Raw genomic sequence first — 19365 nt, forward strand, 5'->3', positions numbered from 1 at the left:
CGGAATGAGCAACTTCTATCATTCTTATTTATAAGTTGAAAAATATACTTAATTAATATCCTATGCCTTAAAATCGGTTATTCTTTGTTCCTGTCCAAAACTCTTTACTTCTACCATCCCCACTTCTCTCTCATCTTCTCATAAAATCTCATAGCTCGTAAATTTGTCATTTTTATTTGGGCTTTTTGTTTTTATCGGGCTGCGTCGATTAGAAAATCACTTGGTAACTAATCTTTATGCAGGAGGCGAACGCATAAATTTCCCATATCTCACAACCAGTCTCTAGTCTGCGGACCAGTATCCGCAGCCTGGCCCTAGGATTCGGTCTCGGATACAGATTCGTGGTGGGATTCGGGCTGGAACTGGCTTGTTTTGTACTGATTTGTTTGCTAATACGTTCGCGCTGCCATAAATTAGTTTGATTTTATGCCCAGAGACTGGAGGAGGTCTTTTATGGTCCAGAGCCCGGGGCTTTGGTTCGTAGTTCGAAGTTTCAATCCCCGATGTAGCCTGAATTTATTTATATTGCCGCGTTGGCCTTATCGCGGCTGTAAGTAAAATTATGAAGTAATTCCGCTGCGCTTATCGCATTGCGTTCATCGCACATTACAAAACAACATTTACATAACTTTTGTTTGTTCGCCAGTCGGTTTTGTTTGGTTTGCGGCTGAATGGCTGCCGTGATCATTGCCAAATTAAATTCCCACGGACGGGGAGGTCTTTAATGTCCCATTCTGGGCCAGGTGACTCACCCGTACCCGTCTGGCCATTTTCGAATAACAAATTCCCCACGTGTCCATCTAAGCCCGCGATCGCCGCGATTATGTTCGCATCTCGGGGCACTTAAGTTCATTATAAGAGATCTAAATAAACCAATAAGTCACGCCACGAGTCGAGGGGCATTGGGTTTCTATCCCAAAATCCCCAGCAAAGTGTCAGCTGAGTGCCACTCGAGATCTCTTGGTCTCAAGGGGCCCCCAAACTTAACAAAATTTGTGCGTTTCTTCGATGTAAAAAAATAATAATAAACAAGTCTACGCTCTTTGATGTTGGCTGAGATCTCGATATTGAGATGATTAAGAAAGCTGCATGAATGGCGGAAAGTTCGAAAAGAACAATCTACTCCCGATTAAGTTTCAAAAAATTTTCAAACGCAGGAATGGTAAAGAAGTCACATAAGTAATTCAACTTTACTACCCAACTTAAATCTTCGAGCATATTTCCCCATACCTTTTCTTTAAGACCCCTTCAAATCGCTGTCTTTCGGCGCCGAAATCCCAATTCTGCACACCCCAACCAATCCAATTGGATTATGCCCATGGATAAGCCATTCGGTTCGCTCCACAAATTACAAGTCCACAGCTTGGCAACCAAAAATGTCAAGTTCGCGCAGAAATCTCCGGCCGCAATAATTATTTCATTCGATTTCAGTCTCTGTTTGAACAGGAATGTTTTGAGGGGTTTTCGGAGGGTATGAATTAGTCATACAAAACTGCCAATAACAAAGAGTTTCGCTCACCGGCCGGTGGAATTTTTTTTTTCGAATGTCTGTGGCTTGTAACACAAATGGTAATATATTTCACAGGGTACAAAACAGACAACATGCAAACTTGTGTATCAAACTACTGCAGCTGCCGTTCTGTTGTTGTCATTCTGCAATGGCCAAAACAATCAAGTATCAATTGTATTTCAATTACTTCGTAGATCGATTTCAATAGGGCAATATGTCGGTGTAGGGAATTTAATTTGCCCTAAGCCTAGTTAATCTTTAAAATCGTAGAAAATTAAATAATTTATAAAAAAAAGTTGACCTTACTAATTCAGGATCCACTATTTCCGTATTCTAGGTGAGAAGCCATACACCTGCCAGTGGCCGGAATGCGAGTGGAGATTCGCCAGGTCGGACGAGCTAACGAGGCACTACCGGAAGCACACGGGGGCCAAACCCTTCAAATGCATCGTGTGCGAGAGGAGCTTTGCGAGGAGTGATCACCTGGCGCTCCACATGAAGCGCCACTTGCCCAAGAATAAATGAGGAAGGCGCAGGGTCGGGGGCCCAGCTGCAAATTTGCAAATTGAACTATACCACAATCCAAAGGACTTTAGCGTAGATAAAATGTATTCGTTTAGTTAAAAGGTTAACTACTAGATGGTACGCACTCTACTGTAGGAACAGCTAACCAATTGGGGCTGGGGAGTACACTGTTTATTGCCCACTCGATTAACTCAAACGCGAAGTAGACTAAGTAAATGAAATTACCACCTGCTTGACGAACATCTTACTATACCAACTAACCCGCGCTAATAAGGCAATTATACCCTCGGCACCACAATCACAAATTAAACTAGAATAAACTAGGATTACGTTACTGTGTATAAACATACTTCTTTGCATATAGAACATTAGATCTACATAGACGTTTAATCAGAGTTCGCATCCTAGGCGGGTTAAGTAGCAGTAGTCCCATATATTCTATTTGTATATCACTATTGTATGTATCTTAGTGTCGTAAACCGTTTAAAAACCACCAAAAAGTGCTGGCACAAAAACATCCAATAAATTTATTTGAAGAATATATTCAATTAGATTTCATTCTTCACTTGGCATATTTTTTGGTCCATTCGCGTGCATTCTTGTCGTGGAGGGCACGGTTTCCCTTGAAAACATCTGCTACGGATACCTCCATAGGATCGTGTGGATTCGGGTCTGCCAGCAATGACATTATGGATATAAGTACCTTGGAAACCGACAAAGCTGGCGACCACTTCGAGCCGAGAATATCCAGGCAAATGCGCCCAGATAAAGCGATGTTGCAGTGGTAAGTCTTGGTTAAAAACGCAAGATAGGGGGGATAAAATGGATAGTTCCTGGGAAAGACTATCTCCACTCTAAAACGCCCACCTTCGTAAACTGTTTCCGAGGGACCTGGGATCGTGGCTACCCAGTGGAACAGATTGTCGCCCACCATCTCCGCCTTACACCCTTCCGTTTGATCGGTTGAGAACTCTGAGATCTCTCGACGGAGCCTAGTGATGGTGAGGGGATCACCTTGGGTGGGTATTCCGGATTCGATGCGAAAAAGTCTTAGCACCAGAGAGTTGCTTTGCAACGACTCAGTGTCAAAAGTTTCGTCCATTGGCACATTTTCAGTCACAGTTGGTAGACCTCTGGTTAGGTGCATCTGTGAACCTTGGCGTATTACAGTGGCCCGAACAGGCGGATTCGAAGGTGTAGCTACTGAAATTGAAACCGTCCTGCGGCCACGACGTGACGGGACAGCGGCTGGTGTACTAGTTGCTCGACGACCAGGAGTTCCCAGTCGGGCAGTCAAAAAAACAGAAACAGCAAAGAATGATTGAGAGCGGACTTCTTCGGCAGATCCTTCAGTATCCTCAGAATCTGTACCAGCAGCTATCGCAGCCATAGCCTCGATTCTCGCACGTTGTCTTTCGTCCATTGTCTTCAAAATAAAGCAAGGTATCAAATGAAATATGTATATGCATTACAAATATGCATGCCCTACAACAAAGACACAAGAATATTCAAGTGTCTTTGCCTGCAACTCACCGGTGTCGAAAAACGAATTTCAGGACGAACAATAGTTCGCCTGCCCCTGGGGGCTGCACGGCCACCACGTGGTCTATCGGACTGGTCCCTTGAGTTCGTACCACGGCGAACTCTTCCCACAGGTCCCGTGTTGGACTCGTTTGTTGGGCTACCATTAGCATCCCCACGTGCCGCAATCCTTTCACTTCGTCGTGCTGGCATTATCTGTAGTTGAGCACAGCGAATAAAGCAATATTATTACAGAAATATACTTCACCACCAACCAATTTAGAAAGAATCCGCTTTCACGAAACAGAATATCACAGGAAAAAAAATATATGCTTTTTCGACTTTCGCCAGAATGGTAATGTCATGAGTCACTCGATACTCTCAGCAGTGCTGCTTTATATCGATATATAGTGCTTACGAGCACTAAGTATTTTATCAGGCTCAAAATGAAAAGGAGCAACACTTTTATATATGTAATAATATAACTTCATATATGGTAAACATTTAACATCTGGTACAGTCCCATGACTGTACTTTCATTAAAAGCTTAATCTATTTGCAATTCACGGCCAGATTTGCTTGTCACTAATTTATGGCCATCGCCTGGACTTTAAACAATTATTAACATTTCCCCAATACGTGCCTGGCAAAACAAACACAAATCACTGAAAATTTTTCCCCATTCGAGATCTATTCGAAACGCTCCACACGTCACAAAGAGCTTCATAAGTTTTTCTATCGACTAAAAAGACAATAATTTCATTTAGATGAGAATGTAAGCCCGATAAGTGTGACCCCATGCCAAACGAAATGTCTTGGAACTCAATTGGGTTTTGTTGTACTGGGCTAGCGATCATTATCAAAATATTTTGTACGCGAAACAAACATGTCAAGCAAATGTCTTGGCCCCCTTCCCCAAACCTCGAAAGCGACCCGAAAAAATTGTTAAAAATAACAATAATAATTTCAATTGTCTGCCTGCATTTCGATTCGAACGCGTCATGTTGTTTTGATTGGGACGATGATAAAAGTAATTTCGCTCTTGCCCCTCCGATAGTGTATTCGTTTATAGAGTAGGGTTCAGAAACCGAGCTAAATATATTTTATACAAGTAAGAAAACCCGTTTGAAAACTCAGAAATTAATAAAACTCTTAGAGCAATTAGTTAGGGGATTATATGATTATATGATTCTTAACGAGAAACATTAGATGAAAATAAATGAATTATTCAAGTTATTATCCAAAAGTTATACATTGCCTTGATGTCACAATTCACAATGTCACAAGTATTATGCTAAATATGTGTTTTATTATGTTATTTTTCCGTTGTGTAATGTTACTTATGTTGTGGGTACTCGATTATGCCGTTTCCGTGGGCGTTGAGACATTGGCATGCCCCTTTCATTCATCCCAGCATCTCGGCATCCACGGGCACATCCCCAACCACATCCATCCGCATCCACATCCACATCCATATCCATCCAGTGCCATTCCATTCCAGCACCACTCTTCAATTGTGGTGCGTTGCCTGCTGATTAATCATTGGCCGACTGACAGCTCAACTTTGCGGCCACAACGCTTATTAAATTGGCTTAAGATCGGCGGATAAACTTAAAGTACGTGTAGGAATGGGACCTCACAACTGGATATTATGCATATAGTACGTCGCACAAAGGTATTGTCTACAGCACCCACTTGGCCACATGGGATACGATATTGTTCGATGGCAACAAAGCCACATGAAATTGATTCGATTTCAGTCAGATCGCAGATGTGATAAATCGCATGATTTCAATTAATTTGTGTGCGAAAGGCGAGAGGAAGTGCACTCATTATGCCAGCTTTGTTAATTTATCAGTGGAGTTTATAATGATATACGAAAAATATGTTTTAATTTGCAGTTAATTAAGCCCGGCTCGGAACACTGATTGATTTGGGACTTGAGGTATTTGTGAGTAGTGAATAACAAATGAATGGAATCGAATGAGATGTTCAGCAATTCGAAAGGTGATTCAATCATTAAGAACTTCTCTTCCTTGTGGGCGGATTCCTCTATCTTTAATATTCAATAGCTTGCCCCAAGTTGCAAGCTGTGAACGGATTTGTATTCTCATTCAATTACAGTAAAGCAGCATCCAAATGATATTAACACATTACTACCGCACACAATGTTTTAAAAACCTACAAGATGTCCCCTTTTTCATGGTTGTTAGCATTTCCTACTTCCTCTACCACTAACATCAATTTGGCAACACCTTTTACTTTCGTTCGGGCCACGAGTCCAGCTGCCGCAACACCCACAGTGACTCAAAACCCACATTCGGATACGTGCAGATATATACATATGCTGCAACTCCTGAGCAGGCTCATCCATTTTAAGCCAGGCCATAACATAAAAGCGCCCATTAGCCAAATGGGGGAGGACCCCCCCGGGGTGATGCTTTTTTCATGGGCGTAGGGGCGCAAAAGGAGGCAGCAGACGCCATCACTCGTGCCCGTCTGGTAATCGTGACAGACATTTGGCAAAAAGGCGGACAGGGGGATATGGCCATCCACCTCCGTGCACCGCAAGAAATTTGTAATTTAAGCACCTATCGTGTTCTATTATGGTTATAGTAAATGAAATGCCTCAGTTGGGAAATGCCATTTGTATCTATTTTGTAACATTTAGACAACTAGAACGAATGCTTGTGCTTGGATCCTTCCCACCGTATCCAAAGTGAACCAATTTTTCTCTGCGTGCACCTCCACCGAAACCACCGAAATCGAAAACCGAAAAAACGGAAAACCGCGAAACAGGAACCGTGGCTAGGCTAACTAGTCTGAGATGTTGGCCTGGTCTTCGAGTACGATCCACTCCACGGCAAAATGGTGTAATGGTAAAATGGCAATACTTTTGGCCAGACGTGCGCCTGCTTTGCATACAACAATATGCGACAAGACAAGACAGCCGAACACAAGACAAGCTGGCTAAAAACGGCGACAACTATAATTAAGCTTAATTGCTGTTTAGTGCGAGTATGGGCAACTTTTCGCAGTTGTTCCCCCGCAGGAGAAAAATAAATAAACAGCAACGGAGACGGAGACAGACGCCCACGCACCACTTCACGTATAATTAAATTAAATTTATAATGCGAATTTCAACGCGATAAATAAGCCTAACCAGGTGTTTTTCGGGGCGCACGGGGGGTGTGGCCCCAGATATCTGGGTAATTGAAAACTTAAAGCGCACTTATCGCTCACTCTCATTGTTTTTCGTGTGTCGGGGAAATTAATTAGCAATTAAAAATGCAGCGCACAGCGATCGGTGGTTAAATGCTACAGACCCACAAACAGCAAAGCCCGGTTCTCTCTAATCTGCTGCAAAATAATTCATATTTATAAATAGACAAACATTATTCAATGTGTCCGAGCGAGAGACGGTGGACCGAGAACCGTAAATTAAATCAAAATCAGAATGAAAACGATATGGTCTTATGCCCAGAATTTATAACGAAAATAAGAGCCAGAAACACAGTGAAATCGAAAATACAAAAAGGGGGATACCAAGGTGGGGAGAAACCGACAGGGCAAATGCCCTAGGTAGAAAAAAAAACATATTATTCCTGACTAGCCCATGCAAATGTGTTTAAAATATTTGTAAAACCGGTATAAACTACGAGTGATGCAACCTATGATTATGTTCAATAATAAGTATTAATCGATGAGCTCATAAATCTTGAACCTTTTACAATTCACCCCTAACAAACAGCCCGTGCAAGACACCCCTTCGAAAAGGGTATCCAAAGCCATTTGGCCAGTGTCCGCCCACAAAAAAGCGTTGTTAGCGGTTGGCAGTTGGGAAGTTGGAGGTTGGGAACTTGGCCGCCGTCTGCCGGTCCCTGCCGTCCGTTTCTGGGCTCTGCAGCCCGGCTTGTGACTCAATGCAGCTGCAGTTGATCGACCGATCGATTCGAACTGCAAACAGAAAACTGAAACTGAAAACGGTTGCATTTGGCAATGAACTTTTCGCAGCGAAAAAAGACAAAAGTCTAGACTCCGCTGGAAATGCGCTGGCAAGCTGACTTTGAACTCGGTCAAGTCGAGACACATTTGCGAAACTGTTTGCATATTTAATTGAACACCTACAACAACAATAAATGAGCTGCAGCTGCGCGGAATCGCTTTTTCGCAATAATAAGCATAAGCATAATAATAATCAGGCGCAAACAGGCTCAATGGCCAAAAAGTGGCCAACGGGCGAATAAGCCAAGTCGTGCTCGGCCAAAACTAATGACCATATTTACCATATTTAGCGCCGAAAGCTGGCAATCCTATCCTTCGGTGGCAGCCTTGGCAGCTCAAGTGTGGCATAGTGAGTGGATCTGACACTTGGGCTGGCAACCCTAGCCCATATCGCCCGTTTATATCGGTCAATGGAGATGGGATTACGATTTGGTCAGAAGTAATAAGGTTGTCCTCTGACATTGAAGATACGAGTTTGATATATATGACTATGTATAGTTCATGGAAACATTCATGGTGTTAAAGGACTGACTGAATTTTAAATAAATTACAAATTTAAAGAAACAGGGGTCACTAACGCTGTGTACAATTTTGACAACTCTGATTCGTTGTGATCTAGTGTTGTTTAGTGAGAGATTGTGACAGTAAGCTCCTTTAATCTCGGAATTTTTTTTTATAAAAGATATAATTTAATTTCTGCAATATGAGCGCCAGAACTAGGCGCTACGAACGTGACGAAGTAGTGCAGCTTCTTAGAAACCCATCAAATAAGCCCCAGCGAATTATATTAATATTGGATTCAAGATTTATCCCTGAAGAACTGACGACCGCCAACCGTGTGAGGCCTGACATTCACATATTTTCCGGACCTGCAATACCAAATTTGTTAGGCGGGTCTTTCATGCCGCTGAATCTGTCCAATGCGAACTCGTGGGTGTACTCTGTTCTATTGCAAAGTCCAATAGTTCGCCCTGCTTATCCTCGTCGAGTTCGCTACACTTCCGTGTCTCAGTGGAGTCCTCCAATGCGTACACGAATGGGACGGAACGAGATTTTTCCGGAGGACATTGGAGGAGAGATACTGACGGCAATGATGGTGAACCCAGAATTAGACACACTAATGCGCCTCGATCCCATTAAAGCCATGTCCCTGATCCTGCGTATTGCAAACTACTTTCTCCACTGAGTCGGGATTGTACCAGAAAAATACGCATTTGAATTGTAAATTTACTAGTTATTATTGCTTTTATTTTTGCAGTTTTGCTGTAAATAAAAACTGATTAATGATTGGAAGACATCTTTGCGAATGTGTTTTTCTTATATAAATGCAACTGTAATGCAATCTTTTTTTTTGAAAGTTTAACCAATTTTAATATTTTTCGATATCTTTGAGTGCGGTGGCACCGTGATTCCTACAGCCGGCGACTTGGACATCACTCTTCATATGTCAGGCGGATTGTCGTTTATGAGCTCGATTCAGATACTCAATACTTGTCCCGGAGGCGGAGGAGCCGTTCGATGCCCGCGGATACTCGTGATTAATTGTGGGGCACGCGACGATGCGATGCCAATCGGCTGCCCCAAGTGACAAAAATCAATGCAACTGCAAATGTGTGAGAAGAGCAAGTGTGGCACAGAAGCGAAAAGGGACGCGGCTGACAGGAGCCATAAATCTTGGTCGACCCCAGAAGTCGCAGATGTCACGGGGCGACTGGTGCCCACACAGAGTCCCTTATCGGGGGCAAGTATCGGGGTCTTCTGGGGAATGTACTCGCAATGGGCACTGGAACGGAAGTTGGCCACGATCAATCTCAATTAAACTGATAGCTACTGCGCGGAGGAGTCGCCTTATTCACTCGCCTCACTTATTCCTCGAAGGCATGTAATGATGGCATTCGTATTCATAAAGGTAAATCAGTTTCGTTTCGATCTTTTTAAGCCAAGTAGGTAAAGTTTAATACTTTTTTCGCAAGTTTCATAATTCTCCTGTTACATCGTAAAATGGTTAAAAACTATACTGCCTCTGTTTCTTCCTATGACTGCAGATATGTTTACCAATATAGGGTTAATAGCTCAAATGACCTGAAAATTTGTTTAGCTTATTATGTGAATCGTACCATAAGTTAGGCCCAAAGTAAGACCAACACCTCAGTGACAATTCAAGTGACAATCTAACACTCGCAAGCAGCTCTCTAAATTGCGCACATCCGCTTGAGCGCGGCAAAGGAGCCGCAATAATTTACAACAATATAGCGCGAATAAACGCGACCAGGGGCGGGGAAGAAGGGGGTTATTGGCCATAAACTGAGCCAAGAGCACGCGTAATTTGGCCAAACATTTCCATTTCCATGCAAATGGCAGCCAGCGAGCGGCAAATCAGCGCCCATGAAAGCAATCGCAATTGCGTGTTGCACAATCGTTGTGAGCTAAAAAAAGAAAAACACAAAAAAATTAAAATAAAAAGACGACAACCTGCAGCCTACACAACCCCGCAGAATCGAGAACCCAAAGCCCAGAGAACATGACATCAAATGGCAAACAAAGACCAATTACATGGAAGAAACAAACATAAAGACAACCAGGCAAGATTTGCCCAGCGAAGTCGAGCTGGTTAACACTCTCTAAAAAACTCCAAGATAAACCTTTTCCAATTTTGGAATAAATAGTTGAACGTATATATATTTTCATATATTTTTATTCTAATTGATATATAACGATTGCAAGTCTAATTACTATTTGCAGCTCAGATGAACACATGCGACGTAATGAAGTGACAGTACCTCAACCAATATAGTGTCGCAGAAACCTCCAAACACATGGCACATGGGCGGCCAGGCCAAAACATTAGCCAAAACAAAAAGAGGGGGGAAAAAAGAAGAAAACCTGGGCCACATTAAAGCCCACGAACTGACTCACCGTGGAAGATGCGTTGGACGTTGGATTGCCAGGCGCAGTTTGGGTAGTGCAACATAGAACCCCATTTGGTAGTCGGCTGCGACTGTTGCATGCTAAACGTTGCTAAACTCAAGAGCGACCAACATTTATCACACTACGCCTATCGCCTTTTTGTGGCCCCTTTTCGTCGCTAATTAATGATAATGTCAGGAACTAATATGCAGAGGGAATATAGGAAAACTCCTCCGTCCGCCAGTTCGCCAGTTTATCATCAGTTAACGTTTTCATTAACCATATGTCACACGCACGTCCCTCGCATTTTCCAACCCTCAGTTCGTCCCGGGGATCCTTGAAAATTAAATTATGCGCTCGGGGTCGCGTGTCCTGCCACGATTTCTGACCAACTTCGGATGACTCAAAAAATACATTAAAATGCATACATAAATACACTGGCGAAAAAAAGCTAGCTAGTATTTATATATGTGATTAGTAAGATTATAAACTTGTTGGGTTTTCATACTGTTTTTTTTTTTTAATTACAGAGACAAGTAAAGAGGTTTTCCAAGAAACATTCTGAGAAAAGCGTTTAATTTTAATTAAATTAAAAGATCCTTGTTCCCATTTGATATCAGCCAACTTGTACACAAAAACTTCTATTCTTTCAGTGTCCTTCATGTTATCCTAGTAGATACCATACCCATTTCCCATAAATATCTCAAGGATCCTTCGCTACAGTTTCGGACAGTTGGCTTATGTCCCGGTCTAAAAGGTGTTAAAATTGTGCCACAAAATTGTTTGACCTCTGGGGTTGTTTTTATGACCGCCTGACTTTCCGATGGCACATGGACACAAAAACAGGGAACTTGGGATCCTCATCCACCTCCGATTTCGCTGCAAAATGATTACGCCGCATTTTGTCGACACTGAAGTTTATGTTTTTTTATGAGGCACGTGCCGGTGGACTTGAAAGGTGGTCAAAATTGTAACTTCATAGGGACACGCAATATTCCAACTGAGGGATACAAAAAATACACGTATTTCTGGTAGTTTACAAACTGTGAAGATCTGAATAATTAGGAGGAAATCAAAAGGTGATTTTAAGAGGATTTGGAACTTTCTATAGTGGATTATGTGTTTAAATGGGTAAATGATAGTTATAAAAAAAAAAAAACAATGAAGCTGCTATTTAGATATATGTGTGTTTTGATTGCCTTGCAATTCGGTGGTTCCCAAAATGGCAAATAATGGGACTTGCGCAATTTAATTTCGGGGGCCTCCCCGTTGCGGGACCTTTTAACCCGTGCGGCCTATTTAACCCACTAAGACGGTAACCCAGTTTCCACACAAAAACACCAAAATCGAATACCGAAATTTGCACATCACGCCGCCGCGTACTTCGCCTTCAATTAGCCCAAGAAACTCACGCGCCAAAATTGGCAGTCTGGAGTTGCGTAATCGCTGGATTACCTGATTGATGGATTGGTCGGAGAACAGAGAGCCATTTGGATACTCGTAGGCTAATTCAATTGCTTTATAATTGAACTAAGGAGGCGCGACGGCCGACTCCAATTCAGTTTGGAGCGCTTTAATGAGCCAACTCCGATTCCAAAAGGCCGAGCACATATGTATGCCGCTCAGCAGGTTTTCTGACTTTCTGAGCCAAGTTAATAATCTAATGGACACGTTGTAATTTTTTCCATACTCGAAATTGCCCAATAATCGATTCATCCGATTCGATTTGGACTTGGTTTCCAGTTGCGGCCACAATTGAAAATGAAATTTAATGCCGAATTAATGGGGGAGTTTGTTGTGAAGTCTATTATGGGGAAGTGATGATGCGGTGTTTTGCCTGATGATGGATTGCCCCCCACGCTAATTAGCCATAGCCCAATCAGACCCCGACTACGAGTCCCCACACCAATCCAAATCCAATCAGACAAACTCCAATTTATTCGATGCCCGCGCATAAAAAACACATTCATATGGTGGGCTTAAAATGTGTGTCCTTTGTTTAATTAGTGCACTGAAAAATTAGTCGAAAATAAAGTCCCGGCGAAATACTTAAGCGGATTAAGCGGCGATTTATCAAAAGCAATTAAAGATCCCCGAAAATGCCCCTTCTCGAAATTTTGATTCGCGGAATGCGTTAGCGATGACAAATAGTAGCAAAAATGTTGGGTAACAAAATGTTTATAATGCTGCTAAAAGCATGTTTGTATCTCGCAGATACAAATCGCAGATCGCCAATCCGAAAGCCAAATGCCGCACTTTGCAAAGTGGGCCAAACAGGCAAGCAAGTACAGTGACTAATCGGACTGACTGACTGACTGACTGTACGAAATTGCAGTTTGTAATGACATTATCGAACGGTGTAAAAGTTCGCAATCAGTGTATCTATAATCATAAGAAACTGGGTGATGAGATGTTCTTCGAACATATATCTTTACAAAACAAAACTGCTTTCGAAATGCATTTCTTTTTTAGCGAATAAATCATTTTAAGTACAATCTAAGGCCGACCACTGTATCGCAGGCAGCTGAATTTTCCCCCGAAGTGAGTGTTTCGTCGGCCGAGCTGGCAGCACATTTGCATTACCTAATAAAACACACATAATCTGCAATCCTTGGCCTTTCCCCCAATAAAACAGACTTTAAGCAGTCCAACTGGTCGGCTATCCGGCGGAGATCAAAGCCCCTGCATCGTTGGCAAGTGGCGACGAAGTGGGTCCAAAATGTCCACCAGGGGCTACTAATTACCCTGTGGGGAACGGGAACAGTGGCCAAGTCCAGATCCAGAGCCGGAGCCACCATCACCATCTCAAGCACCTCCAAAGTGGAGCAGCCAGTCGTCGTGAGGTTCGCCTTGCGTCGTCAATATTTGTCAAACTGTCAGTTGGCTTGACATTTTCGTTTGATCAACGGGGGCAGTGCATGCGGTGAGTGGACACTGTACAGTGGCCACTACTGGGAGCCGCCAGGAGTCGGCGTTTTGTGTTGTCGCTGACACACGGAGAGATAAAAATAAACCGAGGCGAAAACTAGTGCACGTCCGATTTTCCACCGCGGAGACACAATTCAAAGGTGACACATTAACGAGGCAGAAATACAAAAATACTGGGGACAGGCCAAGGTGGACCTCGATTTCGATTTCGACTTGGCCTGGACTTGCGACTGGGACTGGGACAAAAAAAAAAGTGGAAGCCTTGAAGCGATTTTATTGGCCAACTGGCGGAGGAAAGGCGACTTCTGCGGGAGATTGCTATCTCTGAGATAAGTGGCGAGAAAGAGATGTTTGCTGCAGAGTTTTGCATTTTATCTTCCCAACGTAATTCAAGATCCTATACTTGTAGATAAAGAGATCTTAACAAGTTTGGTCCACTTGAAAAATATAATATTGATAATTGAGTATTTCATTATTAGCAGCATTTTTGTGTTTCTATGGAACAACTTTAGTTTCAATTTTCTTTAAATTTTTCGGCAAAAGTTGTGCGTTAAACTGGTCGAAAGACCAGCAATTGCGACTCACCCAATTGGCTACCAGTTTTCTGCGACGGATGATTTATTGCAGCGAGCGGCAGAGATCAGAGAACATAAATCATAGAAATATTTCAATATCATTATGAGACAGGGAACTGCAACTGATAGAAACCGAGAGCATTGATGGGTTTCTCCGTCGTTTCCTCAGACGAACCCTGACTAACCCCTGGCACCTGAGTTGGGAAACCACTGCCCCCATCCGCAAAAATATCTCTCTTCATTACCAGCTGATTGATTGAGTTGGCCAAGAGTGCAAAAGCTTGGCCTTCGACGGCCGGCAAAAATGCGGGCAAGTAAACTTCCGTTGCCGGCTGACTTGCTGACCACTTGGCACACTTTTGCTTTTCCCCCAGCCCATTCCATCTGGATGGATGAACTCAGGCCCAAAGCTGGAGACCTCTTGACTCTGCCTCCGTGATGAGTCACTCCGCAAAGTTGGCCAAGTTCAATAACAGCTGGAGATCGAACCCGAAAGATCCAAAAGCACAACGAGGCAACCCAGCACGTTTAAAAAGTGTTTTGTGGCTGCGTAAGAATTTGTTAACGGCCGGGATTCCAAATCGAAACCAATTATATTGGGACACTCGAAAAAAAATACAACATGATTACATAAGAATCGAAGAAAGAAGAAATGCTATGAGTCTTTAAATTGTTGTGCAGGTCTTTTCGACCTTAATATTTTGTAACCTACTCCCTCTAAAAGTATATCAATTTTTTCTGTCAGTGCATTCCCTCTAGTATATTTTTGTGAATGAACTCAAACCGAAACTCGAGTTTCACTGAGTCGATGGCGTGGCGTGTGGATTTTTATGTTCCCTCAATGAAATGGCATTTAATTAGCATAATTTTTATTGATTGAATCCCCGAGAGAACAAAAAGAGCTGAGCAGCGAAGAAGAGCCGATGGGCGCAGAGGTCGCCGAGGCAAGTTCTTTCAACCTCGATTTGCATAATGCTGGCACAGATCCGAACCCGAATCGAAGCTTAAGTCGGTATGCGAACAAAAGGTGTTGCGTGGGCCCTAATCGCCCCTAAGGAGAAATAGAAATAGAAACAGAAATAGTCAAGTGTTGTCAGCGAAATTATGATCGAAATTAAGATAGTGCTGTGCGCCTGGGTTAATGCCTCGCATATCTGGCACGATCTGGCCGGATCACTGCATTATTCATGCCACAGACATCTGAAATTTGTTGTCGAGTTGTCGGCGCATGTTAATCGAAGATCGATATGCCAAGTTTGATCAGGAGGCCACAGAGAGAGTGTCGGCTTATGTTTGGCCCAGAGTGAGAATTATGGGCGATCGATGAACCTGATCGCCATCGCCGGTTAATCAGTTAACACAGTTAAGACACTCGGCCATGAGATCACGGGGGAAATTTTAGTGAAGACTGGGTGTTAAACGGCAGAGGTACATGGTGAAAGATGGCTCATAACATAAATCAAATATTGATCGAACCAGTTGTAAATCCATATCTAAAAGGGCAGAATAGCCTTTAACAAAACTAAGAAGGTTTTCATTACTTTTTTTGTATAATTTTTTACTTTTATTATAATCGAAATAAAATGCACAACTTACTACCAATATTGAGCTACACCGATTTATTCATGACTTTTTTCCCACACAGCTAACCCATTATCTCTATCTCATCGAAGTGGTTCTCTATTTGTTGGCAATATAGAGAACAACAAACACCGCCCCCTGAGTGCACCACCCCATCGCCTAAGCCCCCTGACACCGGCAGTGCAACACTCTTGTCCCACTTGCAGTATTTCTATTTCTATTTCATTTTTGCAGTTGCATTTTCGTTTAATATTTTAATTAAAAGGCGAACGTGAGTCGCGACTGGGAGCCACCGAGTGCTCCACATGCCGCCGCTTTTGGTGGCATGGCTGCAGGTGTCGAAGGTTGTCGCTGCACCACCACCTGCACCACCTCCCCCTCGGAGAGCCCCTGGAAAACACCTGTAGCCTTTGTACATGCCGTGTTAATCACCAATAATAATTGTTAAACGAGTTGGAAGCGAGTGGAGCACAAGGCTTTTGGCGTTTGCATGAGTTATGGGTCTGCGAGGCAAGGAAGCTTAGATCAGGATATATATCTTCGATCCCCCATCCTCCTGCTCCCTCATAGCGCACCATTTGGCCATGCCTTTTGGCCATTTTGGTTATGCGATGAAATAATTTAAATATTTGCGGGCAGCAGCGGGAGGCTACAGTGAGCACCCCCAAGAGTGGCTTATGCAATGGCTTTTCCGGGGGGGTTCATGGGGGTTTGGTGGCTTTGGGCGGGCTGAGGGGGGATCCTACTCTGACAGCCCACGCGTGGCTCTCTCTCGGATCTGGCTTATCCCATTTACCATTTTTGGCTATCGACATCGACGAGCGCTGGCGGGCAGCCTCCAGCTTCGATTTTTGCTCTCGAGCTGCAAGTCTTAACCACTCCTGCCAGCTTCTTCTGCTTCTTTCCCAGCTGCTGATGAGGCAGCCAAGTTTTTATGATTTCTTTTTATTTTTGATATAGTCTTTTTAGCGTCGGAGACAAAGTTGCGCAAGACGCGGCTCGCCTCGCCTCGTCTCCCATGGCAGATTCTCAGATATATTTCATTTTTATGATTGTGTCTATTACCAACAACCACGCACGTTTCGCCGTCTTTCGAATTAACTCCAATGACACGGGGCATGGATGTTTTTTAAACGAGTTTGATCGGCTGCAGCTTGGGTACGGTAGGGATTGCGGGATCAAACTGGCAAAGGAGAGGTCTCCTTGCTCAAGGAACTAGATTTATAAGGGTATTTAAGGTTCCCTTTGCACCTTTTACGATTGTCTGATTGTACACTGGAATATAACTTGCAGCTGTAATGTAGTAAATAATATTTATCTTTTATTACTATTACAACTGCAGGTTTACTATGCATGCCAAATTTAAAGGTGTGTAACATAAGTAAAGTGATGAGAACGTAAGGTAGAATTTTGTTTCTTTAACTAACATCACTAGGATTTATTAAGTCACCACTATTTCTCCCCGTGTACCTCCGCTCTGGTGTTGTCGTCGTTGTTAATGTTGCTGCTGTGTCTGTGCTGGCAGCAACAGCAAGAGCTACAATGGCAACAGCTTTTTGAGGTGTTGGTAATTGATTTTTGTAATATCTTGGCTGGCACTCATTTTTGTTTGGCTTTTTACTGCAACAACAAACTTCCGAGATGCATCTGCGACATCCGTTGAAGCAGCAAGAGCAACAAAAAAAATTGCAAGAGCTGGCAAAAAAAAAGGCGCGCAAGCGTGCGAATTCAATTGCCCAATTGTGGAGCTAGTCACACTTCCCTCCCCTTAACCCGCTGATGGTCCCCTTAACCCCAGACAGGCTACGCCTGCGCAATATGCGCTGCAGTTGCTCCCTTTCGGGCGCTTCTCTTATTGATTTCTGTGGTTTAGTTTCGGTTATTGTTGTTATTTTCGGGCTCTCCAGTGTTTACAAATCGCAAATCTTTGGCATCTAGATTTTTGGCTGCTTTTTTTCGGTGGGTCTTACAATTTATTGTTTTGAAAAATGACTCATTTTTTGGAGGAGCATTCGCAAATCGTGGGAAATCATCCACAAATCATGCGGCTGGCAATCTCTGACACACACCCGCACATTGGCGAAGAAATACGCCAACACCGAAGATGGAAACTCCGGCGATTTTAATCGTTTGTCTGGGCCAACCTTTTGCCATGGCCATAATTGCCACAGCTTTGGATTCCTATTAGCCAGCGTTTAATATGCATTGCAATATGACATTTCCAGTTGTCAGTCTGACTCGCTGTTTCTCACTACCATTTCTCGTTCTGTGTCATGTCATAGCGACACTTAGAGAAAATACTCTGTTTTATTAAAAAAAAAAAAGACTGTAAAACTAGGTGAAATACTTTCAGTTTGGCTATACTTTAGTTTAAATTACCGAAAAAACGACTGAAAGCTTCTTTTAACTATTTCTAAGGTAGCTTTCATGACTAAATCACTCAGGAATTCAGGGTTAATACCTATGTATTTTTCTTACCTTACAGGAACATGAAATACAGATCTATTAAAAAGATTTTGTAGCAGTATTTATTGGCAGTCACTGTCACAATCGCAGTCACATTCACAGCGGTGGCTGTTGTCGCCGGCGTGACACTTTACACACACAATAAATCAGTGCGCGCAATATGGGCATTTGACACTCTGGTTGAGAAGCTTAGATGGATGTGAGTATTGGATGGCTTGGGGTAATCCTAGCCCCTGGGAAGTGGCGATCGGCAGTTGGCCAGCCGGCGGCTAATGGGCCACCAGCTGCGTGCATCCATTCCGGCTAATTGGAAACGCGAATTGGCTAAGTGGCCAGCGATTGCAATTGAACAATTAAAGACGAATTTAACATCGACAGCAGCGCTGTTCAATTAAGTATATCATAAAAACAGAACGATTGCCAAGGAATGGGATGTGGATCAGAGATCGAAAATCGGAGATCGCAAATCGGACGGTCAGAGGATCGGAGGATCGGAGAGAAACAGCGACCACTGAACACGGACAATGCAAATTGTGTGGCCACGTAAAAGCAAATAAAATTAGAGAGTGACCGGCCAGATTCAAGCATAAAAAGCCAATAAATTCCAAACGTCGACATTTAAAACGCACACTTTAATTAAAGCTACTTTAAGACGGGCTGCAGCAAACAACAGGCAATTTGTGCAGCACTCAAGTTGCAGCAGCAACAGCAGCAGCAACAGCAACACGACGTGGTTAAGATCGCAGATCGTGCCCGGGTAGGAGATATATAAACACGGGGATATATAACTCACTCGCTCCGATCTGTGCGGACAAAGCAAATTTATGTATGCCAAATTGATCGATTGTGACGGCGAGTTATATCATTCAGCAATTATAAAGAGACGGCGAATTATCATTGACAAATTAATGGGCACAATGGATGGATGGATTTCACCCGGTCCCCAAAACGATGTCAAGCACTTCGAACGGTAGCCCCATACCAACCGACCGACCATACCATTGCATATACATATGCCATATAGGGTTACCCGCGATAAAGATTTCGTCAACGAGATTCATTTTAATATTTTCTGAGCCGGGCACAATGAAAAATCAACTGAAAGCCGATTTCCAGAGAAAAGAGCAATAAGAAAAAAGTTCATAAAAAATATCAAAAGTAAAATCCATATAAAAAGTGTCGCGGGGAACCGTGAATAATCTGGACAGAAATCGGGCGACGTCATAAAGCGTGCTGGAATTTCGGATATGAATATCACTCACAGCACAGCCACGAATCTTTTCTTTTCTCGTTTTAATTGATCCAATAAAAAACATTAAAAAAAAAACCTTCATAAGACCATTAAAA

At 43.0% G+C, this 19365-nt stretch overlaps 3 protein-coding genes across 3 annotated transcripts in view; 2 read left to right on the forward strand and 1 right to left on the reverse strand.

Annotated features, from left to right (window-relative positions):
* Positions 1-2575, forward strand: part of dar1 (dendritic arbor reduction 1) — a 27091-nt gene extending 24516 nt beyond the window's left edge. The window contains exon 6 of the mRNA NM_001104023.2: positions 1848-2575. Coding sequence (NP_001097493.1) covers positions 1848-2035 — 188 coding nt within the window. The 3' untranslated portion in view covers positions 2036-2575. The remainder of the gene's footprint in view (positions 1-1847) is intronic.
* On the reverse strand, positions 2538-3904 carry CG10862 (uncharacterized protein). The gene is made up of 3 exons (NM_139566.2): positions 3832-3904; positions 3569-3772; positions 2538-3461 (listed from the first exon to the last, which is right to left on the reverse strand). The coding sequence occupies exons 2-3, from the start codon at positions 3767-3769 to the stop codon at positions 2598-2600; spliced, it is 1065 nt and encodes a 354-aa protein (NP_647823.1). The 5' UTR covers positions 3770-3772; positions 3832-3904; the 3' UTR covers positions 2538-2597.
* A 4296-nt stretch (positions 3905-8200) lies between these two features.
* Positions 8201-8857, forward strand: CG43098 (uncharacterized protein). Its single transcript, NM_001259676.2, has one exon. It carries the CDS (start codon positions 8265-8267, stop codon positions 8745-8747), a length of 483 nt encoding a protein of 160 aa, NP_001246605.1. The 5' UTR covers positions 8201-8264; the 3' UTR covers positions 8748-8857.
* Positions 8858-19365: the final 10508 nt, after the last annotated feature.

The sequence above is a fragment of the Drosophila melanogaster genome, chromosome 3L (assembly GCF_000001215.4).
Source record: "Drosophila melanogaster chromosome 3L".
Taxonomy (NCBI): Eukaryota; Metazoa; Arthropoda; class Insecta; order Diptera; family Drosophilidae; genus Drosophila; species Drosophila melanogaster.